General features: G+C 45.1%; 1 protein-coding gene across 3 annotated transcripts in view; it reads left to right on the forward strand.

Moving 5' to 3' along the window:
* The first annotated feature begins 1,085 nt into the window (after window positions 1-1,085).
* LOC144951728 (cadherin-13-like) overlaps window positions 1,086-19,922 on the forward strand; it is a 54,410-nt gene continuing 35,573 nt past the window's right edge. For 2 of the 3 annotated variants that reach the window (XM_078882062.1, XM_078882064.1), the window contains exons 1-2: window positions 1,086-1,367; window positions 8,299-8,401. In XM_078882062.1, coding sequence (XP_078738188.1) covers window positions 1,281-1,367; window positions 8,299-8,401 — 190 coding nt within the window. In that variant the 5' untranslated portion in view covers window positions 1,086-1,280. The remainder of the gene's footprint in view (window positions 1,368-8,298; window positions 8,402-19,922) is intronic. The other variant, XM_078882063.1, reaches the window with a different exon arrangement.

Here is a 19,922-nt window from a genome sequence, read left to right on the forward strand (position 1 = left end):
GTGACTGAGAGAGTGACCGAGAGATTGAGCGAGAGAGTGACCGAGAGAGTGACCGAGAGAGTGACCGAGAGAGTGAGCGAGAGAGAGAGCGAGAGAGTGACCGAGAGAGTGACCGAGAGAGTGACCGAGAGAGTGAGCGAGAGAGTGACCGAGAGAGTGAGCGAGAGAGTGACCGAGAGAGTGAGCGAGAGAGTGAGCGAGAGAGTGACCGAGAGAGTGACCGAGAGATTGAGCGAGAGAGTGAGCGAGAGAGAGAGCGAGAGAGTGAACGAGAGAGTGAGCGAGAGGTGGGGGTTTACATAAAGCAAAGTTATTTAAAAAAAGAAAATTACGAAATGATGAACGAAGCAAAGTGCCGACTACACCGAGCATCTTCTTGTTTCCACTGTTCGTAAAAAGAAAATAAAGAGGTTGGATGAAGGCCTTCCCCCAAGCCTCGGTCATCGTCTCTTCGTACAATTTTTGCGATGTGGTAACAACAACAAAAAATTCCTACCCAGCTCGCGCGCCCGAACTGATTTCATCTCCCCATCTTTCCCGGTGGATGCGTTCCCATGCCTTGGCTGCCACCTTCTGAACCTTTAAGTATGGAAATAAAACACTTCAAAGTAAAATAAAAAGAGGGAGGAGAGAGATGGGGAGAGAGAGAGAAGAGAGATAATCTTTCGTGAAATCTTTCATTAAAAAAGAAGGGGGCACATAAAGCAACGCATTGGAACAAAAAAGGATGAACGAAGTAAAATGCCGACTACACCGAGCATCTTCTTGTTTCCTCTGATCGTAAAAAAAAGAGAAGTTCCTATCCAGATTTGAAGCGTTCGTGACTGCAAGGATTCATATTCTTGGTTTTTTTCGGTAAAGTCACGTAGGTAAAAAAAAATAATAAAAGTAAAATTTAAATAAAACATATTTTAATATGTTTTTTACCTACGTGACTTTATCGAAAAAACTCAAGAATAGAACTTCCTATCGCTGGGTGCTCGCGAGAGAATGAAGGAAGGGGTGTGGGGGGGGGAAGAGTGCGTTGGTGCGTGGGTAGGTGGGACAACGCGTCGCTGCCTCGAAGCTTTAAAACTAAAAAGAACCCCACCGCACCTCTGCATTGCCTCACGGCGATCGAACTCTCTCTCTCTCTCGTTCGATCGCCCGCCCCTGGCGCCATCCGCATTAATCGACATCTCAGGAGCCACAGCTTGCTCGATCGAGGCTTCTTCTTGGTCTGCCTGCTGCTGCTGCTTCTGCTGCTGCGGCGGGAGTGGCTGGGATTGTATCCGGCGACCATGACTCCTGCCGGGAGAGCGATAGTTGCGCTGTGCGTGGCTAGCGCCGCTATCGTCATTGCCGCCTCCTCAACTCCGCTTGCCCAGGTGAGCGCGTGCACGGCTTTCTCCGGGTCGCGCGCGTGTGCGCGTGCGTGCGTGCGCGCGCGTGTGGGGGGGGGGAGCGGTGGTGGGGCGGTTAGCGCTGCGCTGCGAACCCGGCGACCAGGCGTTCGATTCACGCTCACGGCCGACACCGGTGACGATTATTTGAACCCGGTCCTGGGCCTCCCCCTAGGTCGACTCAGCCTACACATGAGTACCTGGTGCGGTGTGTAAACATCGCCACTGGGGATGTGGTGCTGGCCACCCACCCCCTCGTGTGCCGTGCCGGCCTTTATAGCTGCTCGCTAACAGCACTTGCCCCAACAGTCTGTAAAGGCTATAAGGGTGATTTTTGTCTTTGTGCGTTTAATCGGGCAGTGTTAAGCGCGCTGCGCTATAAACCCCGGCCACCCGAGTTCAATTCCCGCTGCTCACGACCAATAACAGTGGCGAATATTCGAAGCGGTTCTGGGCCTCCCCTAGGTCGACTCAGCCTACAAATGAGTACCGATGTATAAACATCGCCACGAGGGAGACAAGGGCGGTCGGGCGTGGTGCTGGCCACCTTACCCCCACTTGTGTCTTGCCGGCCTTCATAGGTGCTGCTCGCTAACAGGAGTCATCCCAACAGTCTAAGAGCGAGTGAGTGTGTTGCTGTAACCTTTATTGTGGTGGTTGAACATCGTATGGATGAGATGAACTATCTTCTTGGTTCTTTCGGTAAAGTCACGTAGAAGGGAAATCATAAAATGAAAAAAATAAAACATAATAAAATACAAATCTCACAACGTTTCGGCCACAACGCAAGCAGCCGTCCTCAAGTGAAGAACAGGTCTGTCGGAAAGACGCTGTCTTTCCATAATAAAATAATTCTCGGGAAGACAGACCTGTTCTTCACCTGAGGACGGCTGCTTGCGTTGTGGCCGAAACGTCGTGAGAATTATTTTATTATGTTTTATTTTTATTATTTTATTATTTCCCTTCTACGTGACTTTACCGAAAGAACCAAGAAGATGAATCCCTGCAGTCACGAAAACTTTTAATCAGGCAAGTTTAGTGAGATTTTATGAATCGTTAATGTAGTCTGGCTGGTGTTCGACAGGATGAGGATTTGAGCTGGCGTTTTAAGCACCCCTCTTTCCCCGTGACTCATCGGCTGCTTAGGGACCTGGTCTTTTGCTTTGGCCAGCTACTCCGCTGCGTCCGTGTACAAAGACTCCCTGTCCAGTCCGCTGATGGGTGACGGCCACTCCACGCCGTGCAGTTTTTCGGGGGTAAATTTCTCAATACTTCGCCACGCTGGTCATAGAGGGTTTGGTGAAGGGCTGGGAGGGGGTGGGGGTAACGTGGAAGTGCGGTGGATGATTTTTTTTTGTTGCACTGCTCTCTCCTGCACGCAAGAATAGTCTTTGAGTCTCGGCGAGGATTTTCCTGCAGCAATTAAAGGCATTGTTTGCCTTGTGTAACGCGTAGAGGGTTTTTTTTTTGTTGAACCTGCTTGACTCACAGGTTACGACATCGCATTTATCCACAACTCTGGCTGTCGCCTGATGATGCCGGTTGTAAATTGCCGGCGAGACGTCGTACTCGAATTGTCGATGTCGTGGGTTTACTCTCCAACACACCGGTGTGCTGAGCTAGGAATGAATAGCCACGTTTGATTGACGTGACACACCCTTACTAGTTGGCTGTGTCGGGTGGTGGCGGGTTTTACGACACATTTATATTTACGGGTTTGAACTCAAATAAAAAAAACCTTATTATGGTTCGCTTCGTCATGTTGAATTTTATGCCATACACCGCGGGGTTCTTTGAGGTTTTTTTTTTGTGTCGGTCATTCTGAATGCCTGGTCTCTCGCCCGATGCTTGGCTCAGTGGCAAGCGATACGCAAATTTTGTTACACAATTCGGTCGCGATGATCGCTCCCCTCACCCCCATTAATTGTCACGCGGTCGATTCGGCGTGCACACCACCCAGGTGACAACTGCCATTTGTTGGTTTGTGTCGGGTGGTGGAGGGGTTACACGACGCGCATTTTAGCCAGATTATTCTTAGGCCTAACCCCCCCATTTTTTTTTTGCGAATCCCTTCGTGGTCTTACCCCACCGCTTGTTTTCATTTCTCGGCGTCGCCTTCTCGCGCTCCACGTTCTCAATCTTTGCGGCCTCTCTCCGTTCCTCCGTCTCCTATTGCTCAGTCCACGCTGTCGCTCTGTCTCTCTTTCTCTCTCTCTTCTCCGTGGCGTGCGCGATGACACCACAACCACGTGACTTTTGTTTTGTATTGTGCGCGGTGCTTTCAACGCCACGGCGCGTCGATTTGTAGCGTTTATTTTCATTTGTTTGCTGGTGACTTTGTGTGTTTCATATTGAAATCGCCTCCAGTGCTTTTTGCTGCTGGCGGCAATAAACGTTGTTTAAAAAGTCTAAAAAGTCTCTCTCTTCTCGACAACCCCCTTCGCTGGAACAAACTTCGCCCTACACATTAAGCGGTCACCTTCGCTCGCAGAGTTTCCGCTCCGCACTCAACAACTCTCTTCTTCCACCATTGGAACCTCCTTTGCCAGTAGCAAAATATGATAATTGTTTTTTTTACCCTTTTATCTGGCGACAAAACTGACAACTTTTTTTTACAAGAAGTCATGCTTGCATTGACCACAATACCTGCGTTCGGAATGCAAACAAAAAACACAACTCTGATAATGTATGCACTGTCCTAGAAATCGGTGTCGACCAATCAAATTGGTGTGGACCAATCAATTTCAAGGACAGTGCATACATTATCAGAGTTGTGTTTTTTGAGAGAGACCTATAGACTCACCACACAGAGACCCATAGACTGACACAGAGACCCATAGACTCACCACACAGAGACCCATAGACTCACACAGAGACCCATAGACTCACCACACAGAGACCCATAGACTCACACAGAGACCCATAGACTCACCACACAGAGACCCATAGACTCACACAGAGACCCATAGACTCACCACACAGAGACCCATTTCTTTAGCTGTATCGTGCTGTGACGGTTCCACCTGAAGACGGAAGCTTGTGTTGCCTCCGAAACGTCGTGATTTTTATTTTATTTTTCTTTTATAAATTTTAATTTTTTTACCTACGTGAATTTACCGAAAACCTAAGAATATGAATACCTCGTTATTTCGGTATTTCATAATTCGTAATTGGGGATAATTTTGCACGACTGCGCTTTCGGCATATACGGTGTATTGTTAGTTCACCATGAGCCGAATTGGCATAGCAAATGGTCCAATTTCGGTATAGCACGTGGAGTCATGCCGCTCACAACGACCAAAACAATGTCGAGGCACGTGGCGAGCGTGTTCAGACCCGTCGCTGTCGACTTGACCTTGCTCGTGCACTCAGCGCAAGCCAATCATCAAAGAAATGTCGTCGAAAGCTACATCAAGAAGTAATAGGAAGATACCGAAGTATAAATCCCTTAGGGGCCGTCCATAAATGTCGTCACGCACCTGGGGGGGGGGGGGGGGGTGTCAGACATTTGTGACGATGCGTGACGAGGGGGGGGGGGGTGAGAAATGTGACGTCACATCAAAATGCGCAACTTTAAATAAATATCGAATTGTTATAAGAACACTAATTGTTATAACAACACTCCTACAACATCAGAGTGCAGCGCCACATTAAATACGCACTACAGTGACAATAGTTTAAAGCGATTTGAAGCAAGTTTTATTTTCAAAATGGAAATATGGTTTTGGGGGGGGGGGGCAGAGCTTTGTGACGTCATATTTTAGGGGGGGTCTGACTTTTGTGACGCCGTGTGACGAAGGGGGGTCAAAAATCGTCCAAAATCTCGTGACGTCATTTATGGACGCCCCCTTAGTCCGCGAGACAAATCCACAGTTTTGGATAGAATTGATGCAGCGTGTGTCAATGCTTATAGTGTGCGATGAGTTTGGAAAACAAATTTGGAAAGAATATTCACGTAGGTAAAACATTAAAATTAATAAAAGTAAAATAAAATAAAAATCACGACGTTTCGGAGGCAACACAAGCTTCCATCTTCAGGTGGAACCGTCACAGCCACGACAGCTGTATCAAGTAAATGAGAGATTGCAGGAGCTACCACTCCGTTTATTATATAAACCACTCCGTTTAGCTGTCGTGGCTGTGACGGTTCCACCTGAAGACGGAAGCTTGTGTTGCCTCCGAAACGTCGTGATTTTTATTTTATTTTACTTTTATTAATTTTAATGTTTTACCTACGTGACTTTACCGAAAAAACCTAAGAATATGAATCCTTGCAGTCACGAAAGCTTCAAATCTAGAAATTTGGAAAGCAAATGTATCGGGGCAGGAGGTCATGGCAGATAATCCGGCAAGGCCAGAGCCCCCTATGTGCCGAATTAGCAAGGGTTTTGCTCTGCATACTGACCTATCAGTTGGAAAGCTGGAAATCCAGGCTGGCAGATTCGACTGAATGCCGATTGACGGAGGCCCCCAGCACATGAGCGCGTGATGCCAGAGACGATCAAAGGCTTTGAGAAATGTCAAGGACTAAGAGCGGAGATTACGTCGTATTTCCAAATTAAAAGAAAGAAAATAAAACACGGCTCAAATTTATGTGAGTCTAATTAAACCCTCCAGCACACTACCATGTTAATGAGACGTCAGATTTATTACGTATTGTTTCTTTAAATGTATGAAATAAATTATACTCCACCCTATTTGGCTACATGTTCAAATTGTGTGCTGAGTGGCTCAGAGTTTAGAGTGCTTAGCTGGCACCACTAAGAGCCTGGGTTCGAATCAGGGTTTCGTGATTAACCGATGTTTTCAGCCAAGTCACCTTACATTGAAACCCTATGCTCACATAGAGACCAACAGACTCGCACAAAGACCCATAGAATCATAGAGACCAATACGGAGATTGAATTATGATTAAACTGGTTTCTCAAGTGTAATAAATTGATGGTCTCTGCCCGCTTAACAATGATTTAGAAACCCCACAGGCCAAATAGAGTCGGCGTAGACTAAGATGTGGATTTTTTTCATACGTGTTCTCCAGTGTAACCAATTGATATTTTGTTTGATAGCCTGCGTGATGAACACCGTCGGCAGGGCACATATTGAACAAGTATAACCCGTAAAAAAAAGTTTTTCACTATAAATCCTTTATATGCGTGGCGGCTAGAGTCCTCTCGTCCTCTGGCTTGAGATGGCTGCCACCTATGGGTCAGATGATTGCATGGCAGCATTAAGCAATTGGTAATTAAATATAATATTTTTGTCCTAAAAAGTGTAAAATTTTGGGAAAAAATTTTCACGAACATTAATTGTCACGCACAACGAGTCTGTGTGGAAAATGTCAGCTCGATTGGATCACGGGAAGTGGGTTAAAAAACGACCGAAAGATTTGCACGGTCCTAAGCAAGCAAGCAAGTGAACTTAATATAAAGGATTTTAAAACAAGTAAACCCGTAAAAATAAAGTTTTTCACTATACATCCTTTATATGCGTGGCGGCTAGAGTCCTCTCGTCCTCTGGCTTGAGATGGCTGCCACTTATGGGTCAGATGATTGTCTGCCACCATTAAGCAATTGGTAATTAAATATTTAATTTCTTTTCCCTAAACAGTGTAAAATTTTGGATTTTTTTTCACGAAAATTAATTGTCACACACTACGAGTCTGTGTGGAAAATGTCAGCTCGATTGGATCACGGGAAGTGGGTTAAAAAACGAGCGAATGATTTGCACGGTCCTAAGCAAGCAAGCGAACTTAATATAAAGGATTTAAAAATATATTCGCCTGTGGAGGACGCGGGGATCGATCCCGCGACCTTTGGCATGGGAAGCGAGGGCGCTACCAACTGCGCTACTCCGCCACGGCCTGTGGAGGGGTTACGCTCTGGGCTCTTACACTCTGACGTTCAGCCAAAGCCATGAATGAGTTCTCTTTGAATATATGTAAAATAATTTTTTTTTGCCTAAAAAGTGTAAAATTTTGGGAATTTTTTTCACGAACAATAATTGTCTGGCACAACGAGTCTGTGTGGAAAATGTCAGCTCGATTGGATCACGGGAAGTGGGTTAAAAAACGACCGAAAGATTTGCACGGTCCTAAGCAAGCAAGCAAGCACGCAAGCAAGCAAGCAAGCGAACTTAATATAAAGGATTTAAATAAAAAAGGTGTAACCAAAAAGTGGGTGAGAGCTGAAGGTGACTGCAGATGTCGTTCCGTGACAACATACTCATCCTGGGCTGTTCTCTAAAACAGGGTGATGATTGACTGCTGGCTTTTGCTTCATAGCCGCAACGGATTCCCTCGTGCCACTCACACACAGTCGCTATTTGTGAACACGTATCGCCGACTTAAAGTTAAACGTCGCGTATCTCACCACCGAATTAGGTGGTGATAATTGTTCTCCAAGTAACTCACCGGCGAGTAAGCCAAAAACAATAACAGCTGGCACGTTAAACTCTTCAAGGACAATGCATATATTATCAGAGTTTATTTTATTTTGTTGCCAGAAAGAAAGGGGGAAAACCCTATGATTATATTTTCGTACTGGCAAAGGAGGTCTAATGATGTAGATGTTCACCTCGAGCCCTCATTACTTTCATAGTGCGTTGTCTTTGAGCTGTACGCATTTTGGCGTCATCTGGTCGAGCACCAATTGAGACGTGGCTCAAAAGAAAGCAGTCTCTGGTGTGGACCAATCAGTTTCAAGGACAATGCATATACTATCAGAGTATTTTTGTTTGCATTTTGACCACAAGTATTGTGGTTAATGCACACATGATTCCTTGTAAAAAGTGTCAGTTTTGTTGCCATAAAAAAGGGGAAAAACCCTTCTATTATGATACAAGTTATGCAAAGAGTAAATTCTGTTTTGCCGTACACTGTCCATTTCTCTGATCCACAACCTCTGCTGACGTCACTCAGCAGGCCTCGTCACGTGATGGCGGCTGCCGGCCGGGATTCGCCGTGGGCCACGTCTGTGCGGACATCCCGAAGCGTGTTCCGTCGGGCCACGTGATCCTCACCCGTGAGTCTATAACCTTTGGATAATGAAGAACACATGGTGGATAACCCATAGATAATGGATAGCCGATGGATAATGAATAATAACCAATAGATAATGGATAATGCCTCATCACCCGTGAGTCTATAACCTTTGGATAATGAAGAACACATTGTGGATAACCCATAGATAATGGATAACCCATGGATAATGGATAATAACCCATAGATAATGGATAACCCATGGATGATGGATAATGCCTTCTCACCCGTGAGTCTATAACCTTTGGATAATGAAGAACACATGGTGGATAACCCATGGATAATGGATAATAACCCATGGATAATGGATAATAACCCATATATAATGGATAACCCATTGATAATGGATAATAACCCATAGATAATGGATAACCCATTGATAATGGATAATAACCCATAGATAATGGATAACCCATGGATCATGGATAATAACCCATGGATAATGGATAACCCATGGATAATGGATAATAACCCATAGATAATGGATAACCCACTGATAATGGATAATAACCCATATATAATGGATAACCCATTGATAATGGATAATAACCCATAGATAATGGATAACCCACTGATAATGGATAATAACCCATAGATAATGGATAACCCATGGATCATGGATAATAACCCATGGATAATGGATCATGGATCCTCACCCGTGAGTCTAAATCCATAGATAATGGATAATAACCCATGCAAAATGGATAATCCATGGATAATGGTTCCTTACCCTGAATCTAAAGCAATGGATAATGGTTAATAACCCACGGGTAATGGATAATAACCCTTGGATAATGGATAACCCATGGATAATGGATACTAATCCATGCATAATGGGTCCCCACCCGTAAGTCTAACCCCATGGGTGATAATGGAGGCGGTGTTTCTCAAACTTTTAGGCCCCATGGACCGCTCAGGGAATGCAAACATTCTGCGGACCACACAACTCCCCCCACCCCTCACCCAAACCCCCACCCCTGGTGACGAAAGCATTCACTTATCTCTCTAAATAGCAGTACCCATACAACACTTTTATATTACCGCAGCATTCCTTTTTTTGTTTGACGCCGCATTACGTTTTTAGGGTTAGGCTGGTTAGCTAGCTTCATATTTTTTTCATATCGTGAGAAAAATATTAATTCACGGCTCAAACAAAAGGAATAATAAACGTTGTCATCGTTTTTCCGAATCAACCCAGCATCACGGCCACTGGTGGGACCACCTAGGTCAGGGGTCCCCAACCCCTGGGCCGCGGACCGGTACCGGTCCGTGGCCTGTTAGGAACCGAGCCGTACAGCAGCAGGAGGTGAGAGCGGTGAGTCCGCTCGTGTACACACTCTACACACCGCATAGTGGTGAGCGGTGAGTCCGTGCGTGGAACCCGCCCCCATTGTTTTATTATTCACCACTTCCGTCCACGCCTCTTTCCCGCACTGCGCACTTGTCTCAGTCACAGTCTTGCTAAGCCCACAAGCTGCTGACCCTAGCCAATATGAGTAAAAAACAAACATCGCTGGAGAGTCTTCTTGGTTCTTTCGGTAACGTCACATAGAAGGGAAGTAATAAAATAATAAAAATAAAAATAAATCGCTGGAGAGCTTCTTTGAAAAGGGGGAAAGACCTAATGATGACCCCCCCCCCCCCCAGGTCCGTGAAAAAATTGTCTTCCACGAAACCGGTCCCTGGTGCCAAAGAGGGTTGGGGACCGCTAACCATTAGGACCATCGGAGACCACCGGTGGTACCGTGGCCCACACTCTGAGATCCACTGTTGTAGGGAAAAAATCATTCGGTCTCCAGACTAGGACTGCCACTTTTTCGACAGACCAAACACACCCACGCCCATATCATGGGACCGTTTTTGCCAGTATCAAAGTATGGAAAATTCGAATAGGTTTTACACTTTCTGGCAAAAAAAACAGGAGGTGTTCAGATGTTTAAACACTAAAGAGATAGCTGTTGCAAGGATTGAAGTCTGCAATAACCACGCGTGCTTGTGGTTAGCATGCAAACATGCTCTGATAATTCATGCATTGTCTTTGAAACCGATTAGCCGACACTAGAGACAGCAGCCATTTTTATGGCCTAGTCTCACGAGTGCCAGACCAGATAACGCCAAAAGGTGACCAGTGTTCGCCTTATGATACATTTACCCCATGCGATGTCGCTACCGGATCTCAGTGAAAGTTTTTTCCTGACACCCGAATGCTGAATTCCCATTCGGAAATTGTCCAGGAGAATGAAACTCTGGAGAGGTGGAACCCATAGGGTGCGTGGGAGGTTGAGTGGGTGAGTGAGTCAGTGAGTTACTAAGTGGCATTTTTATGTAAAGAGTCCGTGGATGAGTGGGTGACTGAGTGAGGAGTGGGGTGTTTCACCTTTTCCACAAACCAAACCACAGCAATATTTGCCAATCAGTCTAGACCTGTGCAGTGTTTTTACAGTAATAAAGTTCAACCCAAACCCCCAGATCTTGGTAAAAAATCATTCCTGTCACCCGAACGCAACTGCTAATACCCGAACTGTTTAGGTCAAACCCGGGCAGTTGGTAACTAGTCTCCTCCCATAAACACACACATATTTTTTGTAAAATATCAGGCTTTTCAGACCAGTATTATCGATGTTAGTTTTTAAGCAAGCCAACTCTGGAACCGGTTTCGACCTACCGGATCTCATCGGCAAAGTCAAGTTGGTTAAACAAACTCCGCTGGATTAATCACACGTCACGAGCAAAGAGCGCCCGATCGAAATGATGGGATCATAGTGAAAACCAGATTCGGGGCATGATGTCATTTATGAGGCGAAAAACACGAGGAGTGCCTTCTTGGCTGGGAGGGATATGCAAACAAAAGCGTCATCGTACCTCAGGGAAGGTGGGAACGTAATGCCCAAATAAATTACAATATAAGCAACACACAACAACGTTTTTAATTAAACACGCTGTAGCTGTGGTCGGCACGCCTAGCTGTGAACCCTGTGGGAATTGAATTCGATGGTGGCTAACAATCGGGTGCTGGGTGATGCGTGCACTTTGAACCTTGACCTCTTCACGAACCAATGACGGAACCAGTGTGGTGCATTCCCCCTTATAGCCGCTGGGCTCAGCCGAGTGACCAATAGGTTTTTCGAACACCTTGGTAAGCCACGCATTTTTCTTCTTTCGAGCGGCCTCCGAAGAGGATGTCTTGTAGATTTTAGTTGTGATTTTAGCGATGGCTTGTTACACAAAACACTGCTCGGTTGGCTCGTAGGTTTCCGAACGCTCCATGTTTGGCACAGAAATGCAGACGCCAACTCTTGTAGCCTCGCACGGCGTTTCGCCTTCAAAAAAACACTTCGGTGCCCTCATCTCCGAAGAAGTGGCTGGGTCACAGCTTCTTCCAAGAACACCGCATTCACGTGAACTTAATTTATTATTACATCATTAATTGTTATTACAATAACGAAAAATATTAAACAAAAAAAAAACCGCCGAGTGCATAGCCTTCGGCAGCGCGTGCGATCACAATTAAGCGTGCAAATTACAGCTGCTCGCAGCACGTGACTGTTCACCTCAAAAACTCAAATAAGTAATTTTCTGCGGTGGGACGCGTGTGTAAGGCTGCCAACAAATAATGTCCGACGTGGGCGGGCGTGGTGGTTCCCACAGATTTGTGAAACTAACCAAAAAGAACACATCGGACTATGGCTTGGCAAGGAGACTGCAGTACATGGATTACTGCATCCATCTGTGCAGTGTTGTCTGGATATCACACTTATATTGCTACTACTACTACGGTGACTGTTCCAGTGAACTGCACTCATTGATTCCTTATTGAGGCCTCGGTCTGCCAGACTGACTGTTCAACCACCACCACCCTCTACACTAAAGGTTACATCAACTCACTCGCTCACCCACTCATTCACTCACATACCTACTCTCTCACTCAGTAACCCATTGAAGTGAATAGTGTTCATCTCCTCTTTACAGCCCTGCAGAGCCAGTGGTGGAAATTCCACATTCCTATGGCGGGGGCACGTTTTTTTTCTCCCATAGGACAATCACTTTTGGGATTCCCCACAAAGAAGGTGGTACTTGTTTTAACGACCATGGAGTAATGATGGGCTAAGTCACCCCCCCCCCCCCCCTCACAACCAGGACTAGAACTTGCATACTTCTACTTGCGAGCCATTCGCCGTACTTCTGAGCCGCCTGGCCGGATAAATAAAATGGTAACTACGACGGTCATGTGAGGTCCACGTTCGGTTGTGGTTCACACGGCTAAATGCCGCGTCAGTACACACTGTGCTGGCAACCGCTGACCGTCTCGGTTGACATCGATTGCTTTACACCGCGACCCACGGTAAAACCAGACTCTCAAGTGTAGCGAGTTGATATAGTGTCAGTTCAGAAACGATTGGCTTCCAAAAAAAAGATATATATACAAAAAAAACACGCTTTTTAAAAACCTACCTTTTATCACTTCATTAGACAAAAAATCCAGTGCTCAGAGCAAGCAGCCTTCTATGACGTCATCTTTCAAGGACTACATCAGTCACAAAGGGGAGACAACACGAGCAGCAACATTCATTAATCTCGCCACAAACTCTGATGCTGTGATCATGATCGACACCATGAGACGCGTGACTGGTCCTTCTTCGACGGCCGGGGTGGTTTAAACACTCGTGTATCACGGCATGGAGCCCTATGTTCGATTAACCGACTCGGGCACCGTTCTGCGTGTGGAGTTTGTGTGTTGTCTCTCTCTCGTCTGTTCTGCATGGGGTTTCCTCCCATATGCTATAAACAACAACAACAACACAACTGGTTTTGACCAAAATATCCCAATGATGAAAAATATACCTGCAAATTACTCCACATATGTACCTTGCCTTCTCCCTCCCGTAAACACTTAGCAGGACCCTCCTTTAAAAAGTTGAACCAGGATATGCCACCTTCTATGCCATACGGATCAGAACTATTGAACATTGAAAAATAAACTGGAACAAAGTAGACGCAGGATTTTGACTTTGAAAAAAAAAGCCAGTGGGCTTGGCTGGGACATGTCACGGGATTTGATGATGACCGGTGGTCATCGTCTATCACAGAGCTTCAGCCAAAGCTTCGTCGGTGAAGTCATGGGTCAGGAGCTGGTCCTGGAGTGGACTTCAGTACCTGAAAGAAACTCCCAGTATGTGGAGCGAATGGCGACAGACAAAGCTTCATCAGCGAAGTCATGGGCCAGCAACTGGTCCTGGAGTGGACTTCCGTACCTGAAAGAAGCTCCCAGTATGTGGAGCGAACGGCGACAGACAAAGCTTTGTCAGCGAAGTCATGGGCCAGCAACTGGTCCTGGAGTGGGCTTCAGTACCTGAAAGAAGCTCCCAGTATGTGGAGCGAATGGCGACAGACAAACCTTCATCAGCGAAGTCATGGGCCAGGAGCTGGTCCTACAGTGGACTTCAGTACCTGAAAGAAGCTCCCAGTATGTGGAGCGAATGGCAACAGACAAAGCTTCATCAGCAAAGTCATGGGCCAGCAACTGGTCATGGAGTGGGCTTCAGTACTGGAAAGAAGCCCCCAGTATGTGGAGCAAAACCACGTGACATCATACCCAACAACACACGTGGTACGGACAGAAAATCTACCGGGGCGATCGATACCCGACTTCGTGTTTGATAGAGCCCGCACCCTCCCCCCTCCCGTCCCCCATTAACCCGGGGCATCTCCGAGCGCCGTCGCACGCGATAAGCGACCTACATCTCACGTGAACGCATTTGAACAGGAGGAAATCCCCACATTGACAGCTGGTCCCTGTGCTGCACAAGTGATTTAGCGCTGGTCTGCAAGTGGTCATTAGTCTACAAGATTGGGAGGGGGTGGGCGAATGACATCGGGGAGGATGTTTCACATCTACTATCCATACAGTCGCATTTTTAGCTACATGATCTGACCAAATATTTTTTTTATTAATCAACAATTGTATCGTTAACACAGCACACACTGCAGTAATAACCGGGGTGGCCTGTTGGATTCGAACCACGAACCTCTGCAACAAGCGGCGAATGGGCAACTGCACGGCCGTGCCACCACGGAAATGGACACGGGTCATTGTTTGTAGCTAATTCAAATTAAATAAACTACCCTTGAGCCTTCTGTTGAATTGATTCTAGCTCGTTGGGGAAGTCGAATGACGGTGATTTATCTACCCATTGCGGTCACAGTACAAAAATAAACACATGTGATCTTGTGTTGCCAGTGATGCACAATCACAGATAACCAGAACTCTAAAACATTAATCAAGCATCACGCATCTTTCTCAGATGAAAACAAGGCGTATTGCTTGAATCGTCACCTATTATATAGTTTAGTTCCCATGTATGGCCGTGGGGCTATTATTAAATGTGTTGAGTTCTAGCTGTCACGGCAGTCTGAGTTATCACCTGCTGAAAATCAGAATATGTTTACACTATGAGATCTCTTTTACCAGTGGCAAATTATAGTAGTAGGTTTTTACCCTTTTAAACTGGTACAAAGGCATCATGTTTGCAATGATCACAACACAAGTAGTCAAAAAAGCAAACAAAAAGAAGCAACTCTGATAATGATAATAATATGCACTGTCCTTGAAGTTGATTGGTCCATCTGGTCCAACACCAATGGGGACTAGGCTCTAAAGAAAGCCGTCTCGGGTGTGGACCAATCAACTTCAAGGACAGTGCATATTATTATCATTATCAGAGTTGCTTCTTTTTGTTTGCTTTTTTGACTACTTGTGTTGTGGTCATTGCAAACATGATGCCTTGAATAAAGGTGTCAGTTTTGCACCAGTTTAAAAGGGTAAAACCCTACTACTATATCAGAATATGTATTTATACTGGAGGAATCCGATGAATTACAAAGCTTTTGTTGACAGATGTCCAGTAGTTTTATAGATGTCCAGTAGAAATTTGAGACCTAGTGAGGCTTTTCCTGGGCAAATAACAGAGATATACATTTTTTAGACGTCGTCTGCTTCAGAGATGAAATGTGGAGTTTGATGTGCTGAATTCAAATATGACAATTAAAACAACTGATTTGCTACTGTTCCTAAGATATTAAAGTTTTGACATTTTACGTCTATGTATATTGTGTAGATAGAGTTTTACTCATAAGTTGTAAACCTAGGTCTTTTAATGTGTTTATGGTTGATTTACATGATAACATGTCACCTGTGCTGTTCATGTAACACTTAAAAAATCAGCAAAGGGGTTATATAAATACAATTTATTATGAAGCAAAAGGCCAAACACTATTATGTATATATAAGTACATAGTTTAGTCCTTATTCAGTGTCTACTCGGCACTTCTTGGCGTGTCTCTTGAATTCATTAAATGGAGCATCTCTTGTCACTCTCCAGCAATAGTCTGCAAGCATTGATGGGGCTCCATTTGCCCTGATAGCGTTTCTCCATTGTCGCAATGTCCCGGTGACATCGCTCGCCATGCTCGTCGCTCATTGCTCCGCAGTTTTGTGGGAAAAAATCGAGATGAGAGTGCAAATTTGTTATCTTTAGTGACATGTTGCAACCAAGGCTTTTATATGCATTGAGGAGGTTTTCCACCAACTCCCTGTAGTTGTCTGCCTTGTTGTTTCCGAGAAAATGTGTTGCCACTAACTGGAAGGCTTTCCATGCCGTCTTTTTTTCCTTGCCACGAAGTGCACTGTCAAATGCATAATCTCCAATAAGTTCACGAATCTGATGACCAACAAAGACACCTTCCTTTATCTTAGCTTCACTTAACCTTGGAACATTTCCACGGAGGTACTTGAAAGCTGCTTGTGTTTTGTCCATGGCTTTGACAAAGTTCTTCATCAGACCCAGCTTGATGTGTAAGGGTGGTAACAACATCTTCCTTGATTCAACAAGTGGTGGATGCTGAACACTTTTCGTCCCAGGCTCCAATGACTGTCAGATTGGCCAATCTATCTTGATGTAGTGGGAATCTCTCGCACGACTATCCCAGTCGCAGAGAAAACATCAGTACTTTGTGTATCCAGTCTGCAGACCAAGCAATAGAGCAACAACCTTCAAATCGCCACAAAGCTGCCACTGATGTTGGTAATAGTTTATGCACCTCAAAAGTTGTTTCATGATGTCATAGGTTTCCTTCATATGGACTGCATGACCTACTGGAATTTATGGCGAAACATTGCCATTATGAAGCAAAACAGCTTTAAGATTCATCTTCGATTAATCAATGAACAGTCTCCACTCGTCTGGATCAGTGACGATGGTGAGGGCTGCTATACCACCATCGATGTTGTTGCAGGCTACAAGATCACCTTCCATGAAGGAGAGTGGGACAAGATCTTTTTGATGGTCATGGAACATAAAACCCTCACATCACCTGCCAGGAGATTCCACTGCTGAAGTCTGGAGCCCAACAGCTCTGCCTTACTTTTGGGAAGTTCCAAATCCCTGACAAGGTCTTTCAGTTCACCTTGCGTTATGAGGTGTGGTTCAGAGGAGGAGGATGGGAGAACATCTGGGTCATGTGACCTTGATGGTTCAGGACCAGAAGTTTCATCCTCTTCCTCATCTGACTCAAGTGAGAATGATTCTGGTGCATCATGAACCGGCAGTCCTTCTCCGTGGGGTACTGGGCGAATAGCTGATGGAATGTTTTGATAATGCACAGTCCATGATTTATTCTTTGACACACCTTCCCCAACTTGAGGCACCATGCAGTGGTAACAATTGCTGATATGATCTGTTGGCTTTCTCCAAATCATTGGCACTGCAAAAGGCATGCATTTCCTTTTCCTGTTCAACCACTGGCAAAGATTTGTTGCACAAGTGTTGCAGCATATGTGTGGGGCCCACATCTTGTCCTGATCTCAAATTTTGCAGCCAATATTAAGGTGGTAGGCTTTCTTAACCACAGTGGTTATATTGCGCCTTTGTGATGCAAAATCCACTTCACCACAAACATAGCAGAAGTTATCAGCTTTGTTCACACAAGTACGAGGCATTTCTGCTCACTTTGGCAAAACAGAAATGTGTTCCGTTACAAAATCAAACACTGACAAATAAGAGAGCACGGCACTGGATAATTTCTAGAGCTTATATAGGGATATTTTTTTCAGCAGAGGGATGTAAGCCTAGTTATTATTGCATTACCAATGCCTTCTAGGAATAATATCATGTATGATGCAATCCCAGGTTCAGATTGCATCATTCATTGTTTTGCTCAAAAAGCAAGTACAGTAGAACCTCGGAAATATAACGCATCAGAACTCGAACAAATCGGTGTTCGAAAGATATTTCCAAACCAAACGAAATTCGGAGGTCGAACGGGCAATCACGACTTGAAAGAAGCTGTATGGCTGAGACTCGCATGGCCAGCGTGCATGACGTTTGCCCAGGCAAAGGTTTTACCACCTCCTCCTTCTCACCACCTTCTACTCAAGTCATCAGCTCTCCTTACTACAGGTAAAGTGAAGTTCAATGTTCATTTATTTCATTTATTCCATATATTTATCAATTTATTCCATTTATTTATTGTGTTTCTTGTTTTTTTGTATGATTTTATGCATGTAATTCCTGTAAACTTCGTGTAAAAATGCTTTATAATGAGAGATTTCTTGTGTCTGGAACCAATTAATGCCATTTACATTCATTCTTATGGGGAAAATTAATTCGGTGTTCGAACAAATCGGTGTTCGAATGGCCTTCTGGAACGAATTAAGTTGGATCTCCGGAGTACCACTGTACTGTCCAAACCCGGTCATAGATTTATTCATAGATCCAGTCAAAGATGTATTTTAGTAATTTCTGGTTTAAATTGAGATCCCTTCCCTTCGTAGTGACGTTAAGGGTGTCACCATGGTGGTAGCGCCAGGCACTGTCCTAAGAGTTCTACTGTGCGTCTGGGGCCAGAGTGAGTACGGCATGCGAGCCGGGCCCTGGGGGGCATAGTCCTGGTGGCGACCTGAGAGAGGGCAAGTCAGGACATGGTAGTCTGGGTGAACCCGAGAGGGCACGTGACCGGGACAGGGTAGTGAGGGGGGGGGGGGGCAAGCGAGGCTTGAGGGACACGTGACGCTCCGTCGAGATCCTTCGGGAAAGGTCTCGAAGGGGGAGCAAGGCCACGCTCAGGAGCATAAAGGGGCAGTCCGGAGTGCATTCGAGGCTCGTCTGTGAAATCATCCTGGGGTCCCGCGTCTCGTCGTCGTCTCCGGGTCTTCGGTCTTCGCTCGGCATCGTGGGTCAGGCAGCGTGGACGCTGACTGACCCGTTCATGGAGTTAGTCCGCTGCTCACGTAGGTAACCGTGTAGTTGTCACTGAGATTCTAGATTTGAAGCTTTTGTGACTGCAAGGATTCATATTCTTAGGTTTTTTCGGTAAAGTCACGTAGGTAAAAAAATAAAATTAATAAAAGTAAAATAAAAATAAAATAAAAATCACGACGTTTCAGAAGCAACACAAGCTTCCGTCTTCAGATGCAGCTATCGTGCTGTGACGGTTCCACCTGAAGACGGAAGCTTGTGTTGCTTCTGAAACGTCGTGATTTTTATTTTATTTTTATTTTACTTTTATTAATTTGAATTTTTTACCTACGTGACTTTACCGAAAAAACCTAAGAATATGTCACTGAGATGTTGAAGCCGTGTACGCTTATGTAGTTAGCCCTGTTGGGGTGTTGAAATAAACGTGTAGCCTCCAACTCCAGCGTGTGCCTCTGTACAACGCACTACACCTTTATAACTCACTTATCCTCTGCCATTCCCAAGTCAAGGGTCGTATAGTTCAAGTTCAATTTCATTTATTAGGTATAGCTCTGTGAGCCATTCGGCTCTTGAATCGGGTGCAACCGCAACAAACAAATAACAAAAACATGAACAAAAATATCTTAAAGTGAATATGTGACTGAGTGCAAACAGAAAAACCAAGAAAAGACATCAAAATATTGCAGAAAAAACACCGTACACAAACGCTGTGTGCAAAAATCCCAGTGGGATGCAAGTCAAACAACCAACAACAACCACAAGACAACTTAGATTAAGGCCATCAGTCTAACTATATACTGACCCAGTAGCATATCTTGAAAACTGGAGCCAATCAACAATTTCAAGCATAATATAAATTCTCAGTGACCCAGAATTAGTAATGTTGGACGACGTTTATTTCGGAAGCATTTTGGCTGTAGAGCAGTGTTAATGGCATTATTGATGAATGGCATTATACGGCACTTCGACATTATACCGTCATTCATCCGGGGTAACGTCTTTACAGCGTGAGCCAAGAGGTAATCCATCACGGACAATGATTATCATCGCGGGAAATGTGACAAATTGAACCATCGGTCAAAACGCCTCCTTGAACATTACTGTTGTCTCTCCAAAGATAAAAAAAAATGTATTTTACACATTCCATCAGGCACACACACAGAGCCTCCTGGGCGTACACAACTGCAGCCGGCGTTGTGGTTCGACACACGCAAACATTCATCATCTTCATCGGCAAAAAAGTTGGGCTCG

This window comes from Lampetra fluviatilis, chromosome 63, assembly GCF_964198595.1.
Source record: "Lampetra fluviatilis chromosome 63, kcLamFluv1.1, whole genome shotgun sequence".
Lineage (NCBI taxonomy): Eukaryota > Metazoa > Chordata > Hyperoartia > Petromyzontiformes > Petromyzontidae > Lampetra > Lampetra fluviatilis.